This window comes from Pleuronectes platessa, chromosome 21 (genome assembly GCF_947347685.1).
Source record: "Pleuronectes platessa chromosome 21, fPlePla1.1, whole genome shotgun sequence".
Lineage (NCBI taxonomy): Eukaryota > Metazoa > Chordata > Actinopteri > Pleuronectiformes > Pleuronectidae > Pleuronectes > Pleuronectes platessa.
Genome location: NC_070646.1, coordinates 18,364,807 through 18,386,802, shown reverse-complemented (window position 1 = coordinate 18,386,802; position 21,996 = coordinate 18,364,807). Strand labels below are relative to the sequence as shown.

Below are 21,996 nucleotides of genomic sequence, written 5' to 3'. Positions count from 1 at the left end.
AGCAGACTTGGCACTAGTGGGGCTCCTCCTGTCGATTTCCCCTTTCAAATTCAGGAGAAGGGTGACTCAGGTGCTCATCCACACACAAGAGAAATCTCCTATACCCGGACAAGGGGTGGAGTCTGTCATCAATCCTGCAGCTATTCCTGAATGCTTATAAACTTTATTCAACCTTCTTAAGTTTAAGACCAGTCCTCTTCCCCATTATCAACACTGGCTCCCTGCTGATGCTCGTAAATCACATCAAAACTACGGTGTTGGCCTTCACTGCTGTTAATGAAACTGCTCTTTCAACTGGTCAGACTCTTCTGGTCGACTGAGCTCCTCATTAAGGACACCATAGTGACAGCACATCTGTTGTAGAACTCGTCCATTCTTCAACAAAACACAACACAATGAATACCTTCAAAACAGACAGTTTAAAGCATGCACACAGATTTTATTATATCAAAACTATCTGGAAGAGATATAGGGTTCTAGAAGGAAGATCAGGGTGCAGTGTCATGCAGCCATAGTAAACTGTGATGACAGACTTCTCTCACCATAAAGAAGGGCCATTTGGAGCAGGATAAAATGCTTTTGCCTTTAGAAGTTCTTGGATGACACAAATATTACATCTAAAAGGGATAAATGGATCATCTCTCTTGAAAGTAAACATATGGGCTGATGGAGATTCTTAATGGCAGAGCTTCATGTGCATTTAAAGACCCAACTAAAATGTTCACACAATGGCTGATACTGCTTGATTTATGATTGTTTAGACCACCTTAACAATTTGTGTTTTCTGCACCCCACTGTCTGTGTTACCAACAGTGGATTTATAATGGGTGTGCAGTAAAAAAAAACAATGACTTTCTTTCAGAGCTGCTACCATATCTAAGATGCATCAAACTGTTATCTTGCCTTAAATGGAGTGCATTTAGTAAATGCAATGTTTATATGACAAATGTTGTCTGCGCGTGTCATGAGGGGAATCCACGGATCCAAAACAAGGAAGTGAAAGTGCCTGAACAAGACCAGCTCATAGGTCACGGATGATTGACACAGTTTGTGTGTAGGTGGATATATGTAACTACAAACTTTGAAAGTCATGCTGCTAAAAATAGTCTCAGTGTCATCAAACCACTATTCCATGACATGTGTGATTGGTCAAATGTGTGAGGTAACAGATTGAGAGTATAGACGATTACAATGTTTGGCCAAACTCTGACGGTTATGTTATAGGGAGCAAGTAGAAGTGTCAGTTACAGTCCATCTTAAAGCTGATGCTAGAAGGAATCAAGGCTCTAAAGAACCCAGAAAGTGGCCCCTGCAGACTGCTCAGGGTGGCATGTGAGAAAAAGTAATTGGGTCAATGAAATTATAAAGCTTAATATCTACGCATGAATATACTCAGTGAAGTTCATTGTAATCTGTCCAGTTGATTCTTTGCCTTCTGGCCAAAAAGGCTAAACTGAATTACAAAACATGCAACAGAGAACGCAACTGCTGCAGGGCCACAGGTCCTCAGCGGCACCTGAAGACTCCAGCTTTACCAAAGCTGATTTGAGACATGCACTGATCTCTCCAGATCCTCCGTATTTTCTCTAGAGGGGGTACATTTGTGAACACAAAAGGTCCAAACATGAGCCTTCTAACACAAAAATGAAAAAGAAAACAGGTATATCTCAGTGAAAAAGCAGTGAGTCACACATAGAAGAAACAGACGAGGATTTCAAGAGAGTTTTCAGAAATAAGAGCTGACGACTGTGTCTGGGTGCGGTTTTGTAGCTGTTGTGAACACGTCCGTGCAGTATTTTTTGCTTTCCTAAATATGGACGGTCCCTGAGTTAACGTCTAGTTTCTTCTTGATTATTTCATTATGTGCTCAAACAGAAAAATATAGTAAAAAAATATTAAAACGATCATGTTTACTTGAATACAAGAATATAAGCCCACAAGAGAATTTCCCCCATATGTATGTTATTTAAGGTGAAATGAAAATGCAATGATTAATATTGGAATCTGTATCAATATGTGTTCTAAGACCATATTAAATGGTGAATGGAAAATCCGATTGAACTGACTGAGGAAATAATCGCTGTAATGATTGCAGATTGCATTCCGTTTTCATTTTGACCCAAAAAGATTGGTGACATGTGGCTGCAAATGGATAAGCCTGTTTCACTCATTGTATTTTAATATTGTCCAGTGTATAGCAGGTTAAGGCTTTGCAAATGTAATGCTGAAATGTCAAATTATCAGCCAAAAATGAACGATAATTGTAGGTTCAACTACGACTCAATGTACTGGCATTACATTTCAGTTCATACATCCATCCAACTGTGAAGATCCTCTCATGACGATTTCTGGTAACTTTTACAATCCTCTGACTTTTCATCTCGCACCACTTAGCTTATTTATGAACAAATACCTGAAAAATGTATATTAATATTAACTTATAATAGCAAATATTGATGCTAACACACTAAAACAGGATGATGGCCATATAACATTATTTCCTAACATCCCAGTACAAATCCGGCTATTATCAAGTGTCCAGGTAATTTACTTTATGATCTCAGGTCTAACACAGCAAAACCAAACTAAACCAAACTCATGAAGCTATTTAACATTTAAAATGTAAAAAATATACACAGTGATGGAAAATACTGATTATGTTCCATGTTAAGTTTTGATGTCCGGGGCCTTTGCAGGGAATTTCCTTGACAATTTAATGGTGCTTCACCCCATGTACTGTTTGTGTTTACTGTTCAAATGGTAACAGCCGGACTCAGTGATGTGGAAATATTGGCTATGGATTTGTTATGGTCTCATTCATCTCTCTCCCCTCGGTTTTCTCTCACTCTGAGATAACATCAGGTCATCTCTACTAAATGACGGATCATTCCACCACAAACACCACAACACTGAAAATGGACCAATTCATCAGCTCACTTTATTGGTGTGTGTCTGTGTGGGTGGCTGAGAAACTGGGAAAAACAGTTAACACCCCCACCCTCCCACCAGTTTTCTCAGTGCAGTCTCCAACATAGACACCTGTACTGTTAATTGATTATTATTAAATATTAATATTAATAGAGGACAGATATTTTGCTTTGCGGTGTGTGACAGTCAGTGGGAAACATGATACAGAGAAAATTGGACAAATGGGAAATAATGGATTCCAACAAGAAACACACCTCACAGATCAATATATTTCAAAAGTTTTACCATAACTCCCCTAAAAGCTTTTCTCAATGGTTTGACTGAAACTATTTTATAACACTTAAGATTTCACCATTCACCTGAGATGATTTGTCACCCTCCAATGGTCCCAACATTGATCCAGAATAATTATTTTCATCTCAACCACTTTAAAGACATTTTTTGCATTATGTCACATGGTGGAATATTCTTGTTTTTGGATTGCTTTGCTGGTACATTGTATGGATAAGTCCCTGTAATTTGAATGTGATATTTTAGTATTTTCAGTTGGTTTATGCTTTACTTTCATTTTTAGTTTGAGTTCATTTTGGGAGTCTTCTGAACTGTCTTTGGGTTTTGTTGTGTGCTATGTTTTTTTCTTCTGTCCTTGTCATCAGCCCTTCAGGCTGCAGTTGTACTGAACTGGACGGTTAACCAAATCTGACATATTTTGATCGAATCATCTATCATCTACACACATACGGTGCATCTTTCTTTCTTGATCATACATCACTCACAGCCATTGGGGTTCACCAAACAGCATTTCCGCACGCGGAAAGGTGGAGACGGGGATTCAACCAATGACCCTCTGGTTAGCGGATCATCCCTCGACTGCCTTAGCTCACAGTCACCCACACTTCAAATCCACATCTAAACCTAGAATCTATTTTGTGACAATGCTTTTTGATAATGACATCACGTTATGTTGTGAATAGCATTACGTTAAGAGATTTATTTCACCCTTCTTTTACCAAGAATCATTGACTATTGTGCTTTGAAGCTGTGTCCCAACACCATTATCTATTGAAGCTAGACATATTACTTAATTACTTGTAAACATTACCTTTCTTAATTTCCAAGGACTAAGCTTTTTTAGATGTTTCTGCTTTGATACAATGTATATTCAGCCTTTCCTAGTTAGATCTCTACTTTGAGTTTGGCAGTCATTACAAATTAATGCGTATTTCCTTCATGAATTTATTTTTAAGAATAAGAAGAGAACATGGCTTCAGACACCATTTCATGAATGAAATGAATGATCACCACCATACAATATACTGATGACAAGTCCCTAATGCAGTGTCAATATTTTGGCACCGGCCCTGTGTTGTGATTATTAAATATGAAGGGTAAATACCAGATGCACCAAATAAGATAATGATGTTATTAGTGTTATTAGGAGGAAGGTGTGAATGGATTACCTACAGAACAACAGGCACTTGATGTTAAAGAGAGGAATTTCAAAGGGTAGCTCACGCTTTGCTGGACTCTTCATAACAAGATGCTATAATGATGACAAGGGTAACTGTAGTTACAAGACTTGAAGTAAAGGACTCAGAGTTTGGGATAATGTCCATCAAACAGAACAACACTTTTTTACATATTAAATATCTAAAGGGTTTATTGATCTGTGGTACCGAAGCCTGCTCCTGAATATGAACAGTCTGCTGGCACCCTCCAGTGTTAGAAAATCTTCACTGCAGCACTTACCCTGAAGAATTACAGTAAGTTCAAGTTGGATGGAAGAAGTCCAACTACAATTGGTGGTTTAATCCAAATCTGCTTTACAATGAAATATTCTTAGATAAATGCTCAGTTTTTATAGCTTTCAGTGATAAAGGGGATGTTTCAGATTCAACCCTGTGGGAAGCCTTCAAAATAGTACTAAAAGGAGTATTACACCCCATCATGGTTGGCTATAGAGCAGGACTTTAGTGGCAGTTCCCTTCCAGCGCTACTCCATGCTGCAAAAAACCTCAATGGTATCAAATAAATAATCATGCATTTCTCCCTTCAAAACTAGATGTTGTTTTTCAAATCTGGAGGAGGAAAGGTCTTGCTATCATCAAGGACTTGTAGGCGAATAATGTATTCTCTTCATTTGCTCAGTGTAAAGCCAAATTTATACTTCAGTCGTATAATTTATTTAAGCAAATCAGGAGGCGAATTTTTTTTACCAAAGATTAAGGACTCCAATAGCAATAGAGTATAAGTGTTGGAAAATAAGTCTAGTCTTAGTATCTATCCCAGTATTAGACTTTTTATTTCCAACAATAGTCTGCAAAGACATAGTCATAAATCATGAGGTAACTATACCTTGAGAGTCTGGTGCTTCAATGACGAGGAACCTGTGGCATACAGTTACCTATTATTACAGCCCAGTTCACAACTTTTCCAAATAAAAGCTAATTCAGCTCAATATAAAGCATTGCAGATACTAATGGTTTCATCTTGCACATTTAGAGAACTGGAAGCAGTACCCAAGGTCAGGTTATAGATAAAGGGCCAACCAACAGTACATTACAGTGTCTACTTTGAGGGACTTTCATATCTAACTCAGATGCAACAGACAGAGACACACCAACTTTAATTCTTTTCCATATTTCACCAGTGGCAATGTGAAATACACACAATATGATTTAGTTATGCATACTTTAGGCTTCACTATCCAACAGGATCCGAACACCTACATGTTACATAGAGAGTCACAGCAATTCTAGCCATTCATGGATGTGCTGTTGGAATGGGTGACACAAGTAGAGGAAAATGTATGGGGATGGTGTGGGAGACATCTTCTTGGGGATGACAATTGCTCATGTTACTCTGTTAGCGTTTGTATATTGTTTCACTTACTGGTCTCCTTGATGCATCAAGTCTACTTTAAAATCATCTGCAAAAGACATCAGCTGCTGACTGAGTTCTTCTTTCACCAGCTTCCAGAACAGTTCTATGACAGTCACCATTTACTTTGATTGTATTGAACACATTCTACCCCTGAAACTCCAAAAGTGCTTTGTGACTCAAACACTTCACCCATCCTCCATCGGCATCGTGGTGAGCAGATAATGAGTGATTTTTCCATTTTTGGGTGGGCTATCTATTTTAAAGGGGACATATTATGAAAATTCCACCTTTGTAGTGCTTCTACATGTTAATTTGGGTATCTGGCATGTCTAACGTCCCAAAAACTCTGGAAAAAAACAACTCCCGCGATTGTTGTGGTTCCTCTATTTCAGAGGCGATACAGGGCTCCCCGGCTAGCGTTAGCTCGCGAGCCCGGCTGCACATATAATATACACTCGCTGCTGCTACCCGTCAGACATTTAGGTGGCCGCATAAACAAGGGACCCCCGGGACACCTCTAAACTTTGACTCAACATTGTGGAAGGATGCTGCTGCTGCGCTAGCCCCACTGCTCCCACTGCGGGGCTGCGCTGGGGAGCTAGGCTCTAGCAGCCAGGATCACCGGGGGTGAGGGGGGCGGGTCAATCTGAGGAGGGCTGTTTTAGACATGGTAAAAAGGGTGCTGTTTTAAATGATCCTTGTGGTACCAAAATATGTTACAGACATTTCATTAAGATCCCAAGGAACCATATCAACTGTGGTAAAATGGGCATAATATGTCCCCTTTAACCTGTGGTACCGGAAGCAGCTGGTCGGAAGCTGTGAATGTGAAGCGACCTTCCGCGTGGTGTTTCGTTTATAAATGTCCGTGTGTAGTGTCTCCCCTGGAGGTCCGCTGCAATGGAGCCGCACAGACTGTCTGCAGGGAAACGTCTGACCAAGCCGGTGCTGTTCGGGACGCTGATCGTCGGACTGGCCGCAGCTTTCTTCAACAGGTCCGATCTCTGTGCTGCATGTGGCTGAGGCGGGTGTTCCATTACACCTCGGAGCTCGGAATTTCCCAACCCCGAGTCGGAAGTAGCAAGTGGAACACCCACTCAAGTCGGAGTGACTCGGAAGGTCGGAGGAACCTCACCAGCCCCCAGTTCGAAAATTCGAAAACTTCATTCATTAAACGTGTCGTGCGCGAATTACTGTCTGTGGACGCTTTAGTACGGCGGTAGTGTGCTTGAAATGTCGCGTGAGGCGTCTATATGAACTGGTTTGGCTATCAATGGCTAACTGGTTAACGTAAACATTGTTCCTGTTCAAGTGGAATACTCAGTTGGGGTTGTGTGTTACGTCATTCCGAGCTCCGAGGTGTAATGGAACGCGACAATGGACCGTATCAGTCACCTGGTTTTTAAATATACATACAGCATTGATCAGCACCATACATGAAAACTGACTGTCCATATATACACTGCAAATAGTATGTACCAAGCATATAACATATTATGCACGTATAATATAAACTTCATGTATATATACACTGCACATATAATATACACTGAAAGTATAAAATAATCTGCATGTATAAAATATACTACAAATATGATACACGCTTCACGTATAATACACTGACAGATAATATATACTGCACATAAAACATATTGCATGTAAGATATAAATGCCGGCAGCGACACCCAGTGGCAGGAGTTATTACGTTTTTGCATTTTCCGTTCTTTTTTCCACTGAAGCCCCTTCAGTACACGTTGCTGTTTCACTGTCAGTTAACCCCGCAGTCTATTGTAATTATGTTGCTGTTCATTATCACATGTTTGTCAAAAGTCGCTTAAGTTTCTAACTGTAAATTGGTCTATATTTTTCAAATATCTCCCTGAAACAATTTAAAAATCATTTACAAAATTTTTTGTAAATCTTTACTTCGTTTTGTTTTGGCAAATAATGGTCTAGTGCTAATGTTGGAAATTGTCTTGATACAGGGAAAAAGGTTCAGTAAAATCTAAAATGGATTTCCCCATATCTTATTCTATACCTTACACAACGACCATTTTGATCATCCTCTTTCCTCCTTGCAGACACAGCTTCTTCACGGACGTAGACGAGCTCAGGGCCCAGGAGCGAGAACGCAACCTACTCCGGAAGATGGAGGTCCTGGAGAGGAGGCAGAGGCAGATGCAGGAGTTGGAGGAGAAGAAGAAAGGAGGAGGCAGCTGAACACAGCAGACACCATGTTGAGCAGATCTACGGATGTGGACACAACGTATATGCTGTACTGTTTCACAGCCTGATTCACTCATGTAAGGACTGAAGGCTTTTAATTAAGTAACTGGCACTGGGTCATATACTGTACAAGTTATCGTCTCACATATGTCTCCAGCAAAGACGAGAACGTGTTGGTGCTGCAAACATCTGCTTAGCAAGAAGCCAAACTGTGCACTCATGAATGTAAAATGGAAATTACTATTATGTCTGTTTTGAGACATATGTTTATCAATGATTAAATGGCCAATGTGCCAAAAGTGAGTTTCTGAATCATTTCTCTCGTACTCGAACTTTTCAAGCAGAGTGGTTACAGAACCAGACCAGGTTTGGTTTGAGGTTACATACTTAGAAATGTGTGAAATTTTTTATATTTCTTAAACCCAATGTTTCATCTTTATGGTCATTCTGTAAATAGGGGGCTGACTCCTTTTCTCATTTATTTTACACATGTTCCACTAACTTTTGATCTCAAATCGCCTCAATAAACTGCGAGGCACAACAACTCCCCATCACTGATGATGCAGCATATACAGTCTGACAACAGTGAAGTGGATCACTTGATCAAATTGGTCTTTTTGGGTAAACATCCCGTTCAAACAGTCAAATCTTTTCAGTTTCTTCCTTATAAAAACTATTTGTAAACTGTACTGAAGATATTCCTCGATTTCATCTGTAGAATATTTATAAACAACACAAGCGACACATATCTTCCACAAGTGAAACACAGTGAAGAAGACACACTGTATATAAATTGAGTGTTTTTCCCCCGTATTACAAATGTATATCTGCATATTTTTGCTGTTTATTTTATTTTATTATATTAAAAAAATTATGTGCAGAAGCATAATCGGGTGGAGTAAATGATCACCTCATTAGATACCTGAAAACAAAAAAGGTTTAATAAGGACAGTTATATAGTTGTATTTATTGTCCGATAGGTGGCGATGTCTTTGAACTGGTTTCCCAACCGTCAGTGTAATCAGAAGAAGAAGAAATAGAAAGGAAGCTTCGAATGTTTGCGGAACCTTTTTTTGAAATTTGTTTCCACTCGTTTCACAAACCTGTGGCACATCCTTGTACTTCCGTGTCGGAGTTCGCGTTACACACGTGAGAAGAGGAGACAACAGACTGACTGCAGCCACTTCATCTGCAGGTTTGGACTTTTCTGTTTGTTTGACGAACATGTAGCGTTAGAGTGTTAACGTCTGTTGTACGGACACAGTTTATCCATCTTCAGAAGAAAAACATGGCCACAGTCCTGCTCTGCCTGACCGACTGAAACACAGAGAGCTCAGCAGACTCTCTTCTACTCTCACCGTGTGTTTGCCCTCGTCCCTGTCGGAGCTCCATCGTGGACATTAACAAGAGAGCTAATCAAAACAGCACTCAGATTGATTTTAGGATGAGTCTCTGTCTGTCCCTCAGCGTCTTCAGGATAAGTCTCTTGTCTGTCCCTCAGTGTCTTCAGGATGAGTTTCTGTCTGTCCCTCAGTGTTTTCAGGATACGTCTCTTGTCTGTCCCTCAGTGTCTTCAGGATAAGACTCTGTCTGTCCCTCAGTGTTTTCAGGATAAGTCTCTTGTCTGTCCCCCAGTGTCTTAAGAATGAGTCCCTGTCTGTTCCTCAGTGTCTTCAGGATGAGTCTCTGTCCCTCAGTGTTTTCATGATGAGACTCCCTATGTCCATCAGTGTCTTCAGGATGAAACTCTGTCTTTCCCTCAGTGTTTTCATGTTGAGTGTCTGTCTGTCCATCAGTGTCTTACGGACAAGTGTCTGTCTGTCCCTCAGTGTCTTCAGGAAGAGTCTCTGTCTGTCCCTCAGTGTCTTCAGGAAGAGTCTCTGTCTGTCCATCAGTGTCTTCAGGATGTGTTTCTGTCTGTCCCTCAGTGTCTTCAGGACGAGTGTCTGTCTGTCCCTCAGTGTCTTCAGGAAGAGTCTCTGTCTGTCCCTCAGTGTCTTCAGGAAGAGTCTCTGTCTGTCCATCATTGTCTTCAGGATGTGTTTCTGTCTGTCCCTCAGTGTCTTCAGGATGAGTCAAAGTCTGTCTCTTAGTGCAGGGGTCTTCAACGTTTTTCAGACCAAGGACCCCAAACTGATGGAGTGATGGAGCAGGGACCCCCTACTATATATAGTATAACATTGTGTTTAACATTAAACTGGGCCTAGTGTCATATATAAACATAGCTACCCTGTTATGTGCAATCAATACTAAGCTATTCAAATAATACACAGGTTCATATATTCATTTTTATATAAAAACATGTGCAAGGTATAGGGGGGATGTGCCACTGCCATTTATAAACATACATCTTGCATACAACACTGAGGTATTCAATTAATTCACAGATTCATGTTAATACGTATTTAAAGACATTTAAATGTGTGTAAAAAAAGAGGCATGAATACTTTTTGAATACTACATTTTCACTGTATCTTTTGCCCAGATTTGCTCGTGTATATTCTCAGGGACTTACCTAAAGCATGAGCAGGCAAATTGATCTTCACACCTGCTGTTACATGATGTGTAGTGTCTTTGTGCTGCAGTGGACAGGATGGACGGGAAGGTAAAGGAACAGAGGAAGCATCAGCAGAAGAACAGCGGGCCGAAGGCGGAGAGGAAGAAGCTCAAGAAACAGGGAGGCTCAACGGAGGAGGATGCACGAAAACGCAACCCCAAAGCCTTTGCGGTTCAGTCTGCTGTCCGCATGGCCAAGACCTTCCACAGGTCAGTTCTGATGTGTTTCTCAGTATCTGTAGTGCTGCACATCTGCGAGACACTCTGAGACTTCTATCCCCTGTAGCCTCCAGGCTGTAATTCAAAAGTCACCGTCTGTGTATGGAATGGAAAATATGAAACTACTCCCTTCCTGTGTATTTTCTTCCTTAGGGCGCAGGACATAAAGGGCAAAAAACATCACATACCCCTTGTGGACCGGACGCCCTTGGAACCCCCACCAATTGTGATTGTGGTGGTCGGGCCCCCCAAGGTGGGAAAAAGCACCCTGATCCGCTGCCTGATCAAAAACTTCACCCGGCAGAAGCTGGGGGACATATGTGGACCTGTGACAATTGTCTCTGGTGAGTGTGGCAAATGGTTTCTCTGATCTTCCTCTCCATACGAGTTTTAAACTAAATGTCCCCTCTCATCTTTAAGAAACTGTTATGTTTTTCATTTAATTTTGCATGGCATGATGTCATGCTCTAAGGATTAATTTAATTTTGCTCCATTATAACCCTGTGCCACCTGACTGAAAATTAATAAAGTGAGCGAGAACGGCCCCTCCCCTGTTTCTAATGCACATGGTGTTCTGTTGAGTGTATATTGGCATTGTAAGTGTTGGTCAGTCGGTCCAGACACAACAGTGTGACTCTTTCATTAAAGTTGCTTCATTCTGCTTTAACAGCAGAAACAGTCGGACATTCTTTTCATAATAGTTTGTTCATCAGACAAAAGGGCAAAAATAGCCATTCTTTTTAGTGTGTCTTGTTTAATTCTGTGATCATATTGATTAATAAAATGTCATTATTGGACAGTATTTCACATAAAACTCTTTCTGTTAACTGAATCAGCTTTGTAGCACAAAAAAAGGTAGGTCAAGTGAAGCCAGATAATTAAAGATATCCTCGGTATGTAGAATTTGCACCATAGCTCAGGCCCCTGACCACTAGGGACCCAGTACACAATTCCCTGGATTCCTACCTCAGTTTCCTTCACAAATGACCCAAAACTACCGCCTCATGTGAAGAATAATATCATGTGCTGATAAAGAAATAGACATTTGAAATTTTAATCAATAATTCTGGTGGTTAATACGTGGTTAGAGTTTAACTCTGGCATTGCATCCCTTGTTTATGTTTGGTAAGTGAATGCTTGATGAGAGGGCTGTGGCTGAGGGGTAGAGCGGTCGTCCTCCAACCTGAAGGTCGGCAGTTCGATCCCCAGTCTGACCCATCTGCATGCCGAAGTGTCCTGGGGCAAGATGCTGAACCCTGAATGGCCCCCCATAGAATAACAAAGTGCTGCTAATAGATGCACTGTATGAATGTGTGTGTGAATGGAAACTGATCTGTAAAGAGCTTTGAATGGTCATCAAGACTAGAAAAGCGCTATATAAATACTGACTATTTACCATTTGTTGTGTTTCCTATAGGAAAGAAACGTCGCCTCACTTTTATGGAGTGTAGCAATGACATTAACACGATGATTGACCTCGCAAAAGTAGCTGACCTGGTAAGTTTAATACACGTATGAAGGAGTTGGTCTCAAAGACATGTGAAGCAGTGTACTTTTGAATATAATAATATAATACCTGAATTGTAAGGATGAATAACGAGTCTTGAATGACATTGATTTCACTGCTTTGTGTTTTCTCTCTCCAGGTATTGATGTTGATCGATGCCAGCTTCGGCTTCGAAATGGAGACCTTTGAGTTTCTCAACATCTGTCAGGTCCACGGCTTTCCTCGTATCATGGGTGTGCTGACACATCTGGATTCATTCAAGAACAACAAGGCACTGAGAAAGACCAAGAAGAACCTCAAACACCGCTTCTGGACCGAGGTGTACCAGGTAAACGCAACACGCTCACATCTTTACTCCTGGAAGCCCGTCCCAATCCTCATACACAACCTTTCACATTGAAACAAAAACTCCTCTGCTCATGATCAACAACATCATAAAAGACTTCACACGTGTGTGCCTGTTGTGTTTGAACCCTTCAGGGGGCCAAGCTGTTCTATCTGTCTGGTATGGTGTACGGTGAATATCAGACGCAGGAAGTGAAGAACCTTGGCCGCTTCATCGCCGTCATGAAGTTCCGTCCTCTGGTGTGGCAGCAGTCCCATCCTTATGTGCTGGTTGACCGGTGGGTGAGTGTGACCTGGAGATGAGCACACTCCAGAGTCACATGACTTTACTGTCATTTAAGACAGCAGCTCACTTCAGTCAGTTTGAGATGTGCTGGACATGTGGGCACACTTGTATGCTTTCACTTTGTACTCATTATCTTCTCCATACTTTGCTGTGCATTGAAACAGTATGGAGGACCTGACTGATCCCGAGAAGGTGAGAACAGACCCAAAGTGTGACCGGACTGTGTCACTCTATGGCTACCTGAGAGGGACATATTTGAAAAACAAAGGCCAAGTCCATGTCCCAGGTACATAAGCATAGTAGTTAGTTTTCCAAATAAATGTTTTCGTTGTGGATCAATATCTTGCGTTGTTGTGTGATTCTGCCACTTAACTTTACTGATGGAACATTACTAGTATTTACCTTATTTGTAGCTGAAAACCTTTTCTGCTGCACATCACTTGCGTTTGCGGGCCCCTGAAAACGCAGAAGCATGCGCCGGCCTTAAGTTGTGTGCCCTTTCCTCTTGCAGGTGTCGGAGACTTTCAGGTGGCCGACGTGAACTTCCTGCCTGATCCGTGCCCGCTGCCAGATGCTCAGAAAAAACGAGCGCTGAACGAGAAGGAGCGCCTGCTCTACGCGCCCATGGCTGGGGTCGGGGGGGTCGTGTACGACAAAGATGCCGTGTATATCGACCTTCCTGCCAGCCATGTCAATCAGCAGCAGGTGTGTGTTCGCTCTCAGCATGGTGGGGAATGTTCTACATCTCAGTGATCTGAGGTGTTTTTGTAGAGACCTGACAGCCTGTTGTTCATCGCAGCTTTCACTAATCGAAGTATTTGACCATTGAGATCACAATAGAAGTTCTGTTGCGTATTCTTCTTTCTGTGGTGCAGGAGGAGGTGCGGCCCACCACAGAGCTGGTCCAGTCCCTCATCGACACGCATGCTACCCTGGATGTGAAGATGGCTGCCAGTAAAGTGTCTCTGTTCAGCGGCTCTGCCACCCTGGACCCCACAGACATCGAGGAGCAGAGCGGGTGACACAACACACAGTTCCACTCTCTCTCTCTCTCCTCTTCTCTTCTTATGCACAGACAGACACTTCAGATCTGAGAGTTACTGCATTAAGTAGCTCAGTCGAGTTTATACCTTTCAAATCCCACTGGATGTGAAAGTATAAACCCGTCTTTCTATGTCCACACAAACCTTGTGGATGCAGTCCAAAGTGTATGTAGAATCAGAAATGTGGGTCCGGCTCTTTCATTGTCCATAGGTTGTGTTTTTATCAACCCCACGGGTGTATAAAATGAATAGATGTTAAGATTTGAGCTAGCATTAAGAACTTTTGGGCACAATTAAATTTGATCAATTAATGTGTCTCTCCTTAATAACAGGATCCATTACTGAGCAAAATAATATTATTTGAGCAGAAAAATACACAAGGTGTTTTGACTCCATTCAAAACTAAAATATGTTGTTTGTCAGTCGCGGTATTCGTGTGTAATATGTTAGATAAACACAACATTTGATGGCAAAAGAGAGGTCTAGCATCGAGGAACCATGATAGTTTCTAAATGTTCTAACCGTGTTTATATCTGTGTGCCAGAGAGAAGGAGGGTCCTACTGAGAAGCGAGTCTGGGATCCCAACACCCAGAGAGAGAGGAGGGCGGTAGTCTTCTCTAAGGAGGACCACGAGAAGAAGGAGGAGGATGAGGAAGATGAGGAGGAGGATGAGGAGGAGGATGATGAGGAGGAAGAAGTAGAAGAAGAAGATGATGATGATGTCAGCGGTTCCAGCAATGATGAGGACAGTGACCAGGAGGAGGAAGAGAATGAAGAAGAGGATAACATTTCCACTTTCCTCAAAGAAGCAAGAGCCAAATCTGAGGGGACAGAAACCATTTCAAGAATCAGCCCACCACTGGTGAAGAAACAGAAACTAGAGGAGAAAGTAGAGGGGGAGAAGATCGCTGAGGTGCCGGTGTTTGCAGACAGTGATGATGACCTGGAGGCGAGTGAGGGGGAGAGTGAAGAGAAGGCGGAGGCTGGGCGAGCAGGAGACTCTGGACACTGTTCTGAGGAGGACGAGGAAGCGAGTGATGACGAAGATGATGAATCAGAGGAAGAGGAGGATGGTGCAGCGGCTGAACAAATGGCCACGGAGAGTGAGGGAGAGGAAGAGCAGGGTAAATACAATTTTGCATCTGTTTATTTTCAAATGCAGTTCAGTTTTAAGGATAAGGATACATAACGGCACTTTTTCCCCCTCATAATGCTGCTGATACCGAAACCTGAACAACATATAAAACCACAGCTCTCACAGGTTTAAAATGTAGAACTACATAGAATTATATAAGAAAAAGTAATAGAACTTAAATGTTCAGACCAGGGTCCAGATGGGACTCAAAAGCATTAACTGGACCAGACCAAGTTTGGTTCATCTCATGTCAAGTTGTTTCTCCCCCAATATGGAACAAGGTGGTTTGACTCTTTGAATTGATCACATTTAGTCAGAATAGTATTTGCAGTTTTAATTTCCATGTAGACTCTGATCAAGAGCCATGTTGTGACACTGAAGGTTCCTTCTGCTGTTTCATCATCAGGGGATCTGAGGTGGAAGGAGGGTCTGCAGCAGAAAGCATCAGAAGCATTTCTACGGCAACAAGAAGCTGTCCCCAATCTGAGAAAACTGGTTTATGGATCAGGTATTTAATGTCCCCTCCTATTTTAATACAAGGCTCATTCCATGGACATATTTCTACATATTTACACTTTTGTTTATATTAATGTGAAATCAGGATATATGAATTATGTAAGAATTTTATATAACATTGTGTAAAATTTGAGGTTATAGACCTTTTTACATGAAAATCAATACGGTCCAAATACCCACCATGTTTATAACCAGCATACAATTATCCAAGTGACCATCCATGGCTGAATCTACATTTTAAGTATTCAAATATATGTTTGATTTATGTTAACTGTTGTCTTTTTTTCAGTTGTCAATGCAAATGACTCTGATGAGGATGAGGAGGAGTTGGGCGGACTTTTTCGAGTCAGTCGACCTCAGCAGAGCAAAAAGGTCACGGCAAACTCGATGGACTGCTCCCGTTTCATACCTGACACCTCCCACAACTGGGATTTAGAGGAGGTAGAGTCATTTCAAACTCTTTTGTAAAAACTGTTTCCCTCTCTTCAATCCCCATGTGCTCTTGATATGTAATCCAGGAAAGATGTTGAAGTAAAACTTTTCTTTTCCAGATGTTAAACTCCATCAGAGACTGCTTTGTAACAGGGAAGTGGGAGGAAGGCCAGGATGCTGCCACACGGCTGAAGGAGGATGGTAAGGAGAGGAGTTCAGGAAGAGAAACACCTCATACCGGTTTCTTAGTAAATGTTTGTGCTGTGAAGAACCATCCACTCTAATGCTTTTGAGCTGCCACTTTAGTTTAGTACTGGCTTAGTGATTTGGAGTTAAGCATGAAGTTGAAGTTGTGCTCAGTTTTGTTTCTGACAGAACAAGCATACACACCATTTGGTGTGTAAAAATATATCTCATCATACCGTCTTCTGTTATGCTATAGAGGAACTATATGGCGACTTTGAGGATTTGGAAACGGGAGAAGTCCACAAAGGCCCAAAGGAGCAGCAGGATCAAGCTGATGTACGTCAAGTTTCCTTTAATATCTGAAACTAAGCTCATTTTCCACTGCTGTAATATTTCTGTGTGTTAGTTTAGTTTGCATATCAACATTGCCGTGTTAAAACTGACCGAATGTTCCAGTGGTCTGTTTAATGGTTGACCCCTTCAAATACCTTGGACTCACACTGGACAATAATACACACCCAACTTATCATGCAATTGTACAACACTATCATCCAAACCATCATGTTTCTTTAACATGCTCTCTGTAACAAACCAGACAAAACACACATAACTCACACCGAGTCTGGCTCTGGCAGATGTTTCTTCCAGTTAATGAGGGAGTTGGTTCTCTCCACAGTCGCCAAAGTGCTGCTCATTGTGGGAACTCAAGTTTGTCTATAATACTTTGTGAAGTGCCTTAGATAATGTATGTTATGATTGGCACTATACAAATCTAATTGAAAAAATTATCCCATACTGCTGCCACAGTAATCGGTCTTCCCACACCCAACCTCTCTGAACTTAACTGTAACGCCATCAGCCACATCACAATCTCAAAAGCACATCACTCAGTCCCTCAACAACCACTTTAGCATACTGACACTGACTGAGAGGATTATCAGCTGATACGACATTAGAGGCTGTTTACAGCCACATTGAGTGACACTTGGAGTCTTTTTGTATTTAAGGTTATCAAGCAGATGTGGATGTAAACCCTCAAATTGAAAGTCAATCAGTTCATGTTTTGAATCCTACATAGAAGTGATTTAATTTACTATTTTACTCAGAACCTTGATAGAGTGTGGAACATACTGTGTCTGAGTAGCTACAATTAACTATTACATTTCTAGAATGTAAAAAAAAAATCGTTTCCAGCCAATGGAATCTCAGGAAAACCTTTTCCCTTTGATGGAATCCTTTCATGTACACTTTGTGACTAACAGAAGGGTGAGGGTGAGGAGGAAGAGGATGAAGCTGAGGAGAGTCTGGTGAGGGTCGACGATGATGAGCTCCTGAAGAACAAGCGCCTGGAGAAGAAACGCAGACTGAAAGAGCGATTTAATGCAGAATACGACGATGAGGACGCAACTTACTTTGATGACCTGAAGGAGGAGCTGCAGAAACAGGCTGAGGTATCATCACTTGCTACACTGAGATACTTTTTATTATCTATCAGTTACTGTTACTGTATTAACAGGTATGTGATTTATCATTTAACCATGTGTCTGTTTGTATGTTTTATCTTATTATCTCAGCTGAACAGGGCAGAGTTTGAGGATGTGGACGATGACACCCGAGTGCAGTACGAAGGCTTCAGGCCAGGAATGTACGTCAGATTAGAAATCTCCTCCCTCCCCTGTGAATTTGTCAACAACTTCGATCCCCATTACCCCATCATCCTCGGAGGTCTGGGCTCCAGTGAAGGCAACATAGGATACCTGCAGGTACGTGCAGTGGTTTGCACATCACTAATTGTGCTATGAAATTGTTGACACTGTATAAACTAACTAAGTTTGGGTTTATTAAAGCTTCACTCATCAATATTCAGGTGATAATCATGAATTCTCTTCAAAGATTTTAAACTGAACAAATTCGAAGTCCCTTAATATATAATTGCTGGTTGTGAAAACATTTGGACCAATTGGACGCTTATACATTAATCAACTTTTAAAAATGACTTCTTATGGGTCAGGCATTTTATTTGAAACTCTTGAATTATCTGTATATTTTAAGCCAGTTTGGCTATACATACGTGTCCATTGACCGTCCACGTGTGCTTGTGTGTGTCAGTTGCGACTAAAGAAGCACCGCTGGTACAAGCGCATCCTGAAGACACGGGACCCCCTCATCCTGTCCTTGGGCTGGAGGCGCTTCCAGACCATCCCCCTCTACCACATTGAAGATCACAACGGACGCAACCGCCTGCTCAAATACACACCGGAGCACATGCACTGTGGAGCCTCCATCTGGGGTGAGATGCAGTCAAAGCACTGGCGACTGTTTGTGTATTGTGATGAGTGAGATTTGAATCTTTATGAACCTTAATTTGATGTACTTTCCTGTCTTTTTCCATTCACATAGCTTTAATCAGCTGAAACGTGTTAGACCTGTGGTTCATTAGAATTAGTTATATCAATTACATGGAAATTCCAGACCCTAAAACGAGTCAGTTGTTGTGATTCCTGTTAAAGATTATCCCTTGTATGATAATGACCATGATTTTGTTTTCTTGTGTCTCATTGAAGGTCCCATCACACCACAGGGCACCGGTTTCCTCGCTCTGCAGACAGTAGCAGGAGTTAAAGTAAGTCACTAAATCACTTGGTTCAGTTCAAATCTTACAGAGAATAACCTCATTTAAATTCCAGTTGTAATAGACGTGAGAACATTGCCACCTTCGTTATGACCCGATGGGACTTTATGAAAATAGGCATCATTCTTCTTAATATCAGAATGTTGTGGTGTTTTTTTATTGGACGAACATCTATATGTCTCATTTCTCATGGAATTTATAGAGTGTTTGAGCAAGTATTTTGCGTTTCCCCTGCAGGCTAATTTCCGAATTGCAGCCACAGGAGTGATCCTGGATCTGGATAAATCAGTGACTGTAGTGAAGAAGCTGAAACTCATTGGTTACCCCTACAAGATCTTTAAGAATACCAGCTTCATTAAGGTAAGGAAACTCCAGTTATCACGTTGTTCTCCGCCTAAATGTGAAAAACATTTAGTTTTAACGACTGACGAATCAATAATCTCCAAATCCAGATTAGAGAGATATTTTGCTCCAGAAACATTCTTTAAGATTGAATTCCTTCTTAATGAACTGGAGTGACTCTGGGTTATCTGCATCATAATCAAAGTTTTTTTTTGTCCAGTTTTAAGTACATGGTTAAGTAAGACAAACATGTCACAATAACAGCATAGACGATAAAGCAAACGTTTGTTGTGAGGCAGCATGGTTTTGGTTGTTTGTAGAAATGATGAGACAGTGAAGCATGAAGAAGCAGACGTGTTGTATTAAACCATTTGCCTTTCCTGATCTCTCTCTCTCTCTGTTCACAGGGCATGTTCAATACATTGCTGGAGGTCGCTAAATTTGAAGGTGCTTCTGTGCGGACAGTGTCAGGGGTCAGAGGTCAGATCAAGAAAGCGTTGTCAACACCACCAGGAGCTTACAGAGCCACGTTCGAGGACCGTCTGCTCATGAGTGGTAAGCGCCTGTTTGACTTGTATTTATATCTTATTTTAAACAGGTGTTCCTACTGTTTCTGAATAAACTAAACCTGTGAGGCTGAATTTGGGGGAAATGTGAATAAAATGATGCTCAAGATATGTAGAATATTTCCATCTGATGGAATGGTGGAGAACATTTGAATATCATACTTTTTCAGTTTGATTTTTGTTTTTTTCCTTTTGAAGTTTACAATTGCAATTTTTTTATGATCAATTAATATGTGGATCTTTCTGATTAACCGATAAGTAATTCGATAAAAGGCAAAAGATTGATTTTATTTCTATGAGGAGTTTGTTGAAAAAGCTACTTCCTTGTTGTCTTGTACCTGTAATTCTTAATTGTGGTACCTTTTTAATTCTTCTACCTGTAATCTCCACCTTTATCTTCACCTGTTTGTCTCTATTTCGTGGACATGCTGGAATTAACAACTAATCAGACACTATGTGTTTACTATGTTTGTGTGTGACTCTGTTGTGCAGACATTGTGTTCCTGCGCTCCTGGTATCCAGTCACTGTTCCTCAGCTCTACAACCCGGTCACCTCTCTGCTGCTGCCTGTTGGTCAGAAGGACGGCTGGGCGGGCATGAGGACTCTGGGGCAGATAAAATATGACATGGAGATCCGCAACAAACCCAACGCTGACTCTCTGTACAAGGTAGTCTGATGATCTGTAAACAACTGATCTGATGCATGAAGGAAGAATTAAGAGTCTTTACTTGCTACAGCTTGGTTCTTTTATATGACAGTAAACTGAATATCTGGGGTTCTTGACTGTTTGGACAGGGTGGCCCGGTGATACAGTGATTAGCGCTGTCACCTCACTACAAGAAGTTTCTGGTTCGAAAACTTTTGTCCTTTTCCCCTCAGCCGGTTGTTCGAGCCCAAAGACACTTCAACCCCCTGCACATCCCCAGGGAGCTCCAGAAGGCGCTGCCCTTCAAGAGCAAACTCAAATACAAGATACGTAAAGGACCGACACCCCGAGACCTGAAGCGTCCCAGTGTGATCCGAGAGCCCCACGAGAAGAAGGTGTGTGAAACTGATTCAGCTCATCAAGATTCAGCTCTTAGCCACAGTTATACTGAAACTTTAATTTAACAATTTAGACTAATGACTACACAAACGTCACTGTAACTGCTGTTTCTCCTTATGTGTGTAGTTTTCTGTTTGGCAGCAGTAATTTGCATCTGTCCAGGATTTTTCGGGGAAGTCCATAGTTTTGTGCACAGGTTTCAGATGCCATGACGTTGTACCTGCTGGTTCTGTTTGAAAAGGAATAACAACTTATGGCATCCTTTCTATTTATGAAATGATTGAAACAATGGCCAGACAGAACGGTTTGTTGTGGGCTGCTTTAAAAACAAGAGCACCTTGTACAATTTCTTGCAGTGAAACTTTTTTCTTGTCCCGGTGCTTTAGGTGGCCGCCCTGCTCCACGCTCTGAACACAGTTCACCACTACAAGACGAAGAAAAACCATGTGGTGCAGCACGCCAAACACAAGGAGTTCCTTCAGCAGAAGGGGAAAGACGAGGAAGCCAAGCTGAAGAGACAGAAGGAGGCTCGTAAAAAACTGTACCGTGTCATGGGCCAGTTGGACAAGAAGAAGCAAAGGTCCAGTCTAAAAGGGGCGCCACAGGACGGCTGACCTGGATGAATGAGGCAAACCTCTGTGTCCTACTGGGACTCTAAGCATGTTTTTCATTACTGTGTAAGGGTCATTTTTAGTATATTTTTCTTTGTTTTGAAATGAAAATTAGCTGTAAAGAAAAATGTATCTGACATTATTTTAATAAAACATCTTAATAATAAATGAAAATATGACCTCATAAAGCTTGATGTTTTCTTAATGTGTGTATATATAATAAAAATATGATTCCAATAAGCAAGACAGTTATTAGCATTACATTTTCATTGAATATGTCGTTGGTGAGCAAATGACAAATTGTCTTCAGTTTAGTGACAGTGACTCCACGTGTTTCCTCGTCTAAATGTTTGATTTGTTTGTGTTATTTAGGTGTTGGGGGGGGGGGGAACAAGTAGCTCCTCCAGCTTGTTAACTTAGTGACAAATCACTGATCAAAGAAAATCTCAAACAGTCTTATTAGGGGATTTTTTTCTTTTAGCTATTTTAAAATACAGTGTTATGGATGGACCTTTTCATTTCTCTAAGTTGACGAT

At 41.3% G+C, this 21,996-nt stretch overlaps 1 protein-coding gene across 2 annotated transcripts; it reads left to right on the top strand.

Annotated features, from left to right (window-relative positions):
• Window positions 1-9,132: 9,132 nt before the first annotated feature.
• Window positions 9,133-21,648, top strand: bms1 (BMS1 ribosome biogenesis factor). Of its 2 annotated transcripts, none has more exons than XM_053414082.1 (23): window positions 9,133-9,232; window positions 10,623-10,803; window positions 10,966-11,156; window positions 12,230-12,309; window positions 12,459-12,647; window positions 12,800-12,942; window positions 13,115-13,236; window positions 13,462-13,655; window positions 13,826-13,968; window positions 14,538-15,118; window positions 15,536-15,637; window positions 15,935-16,086; window positions 16,197-16,278; window positions 16,520-16,599; window positions 17,526-17,714; window positions 17,838-18,026; window positions 18,373-18,553; window positions 18,828-18,886; window positions 19,133-19,255; window positions 19,645-19,792; window positions 20,296-20,471; window positions 20,684-20,845; window positions 21,236-21,648. In XM_053414082.1, exons 2-23 carry the CDS (start codon window positions 10,631-10,633, stop codon window positions 21,461-21,463), a joined length of 3,687 nt encoding a protein of 1,228 aa, XP_053270057.1. In that variant the 5' UTR covers window positions 9,133-9,232; window positions 10,623-10,630; the 3' UTR covers window positions 21,464-21,648. The 2 variants fall into 2 exon arrangements, with proteins under 2 accessions (XP_053270057.1, XP_053270058.1); XM_053414083.1 differs by having other exon boundaries at window positions 9,162-9,232; window positions 10,607-10,803.
• The last annotated feature ends 348 nt before the right edge of the window (window positions 21,649-21,996 follow it).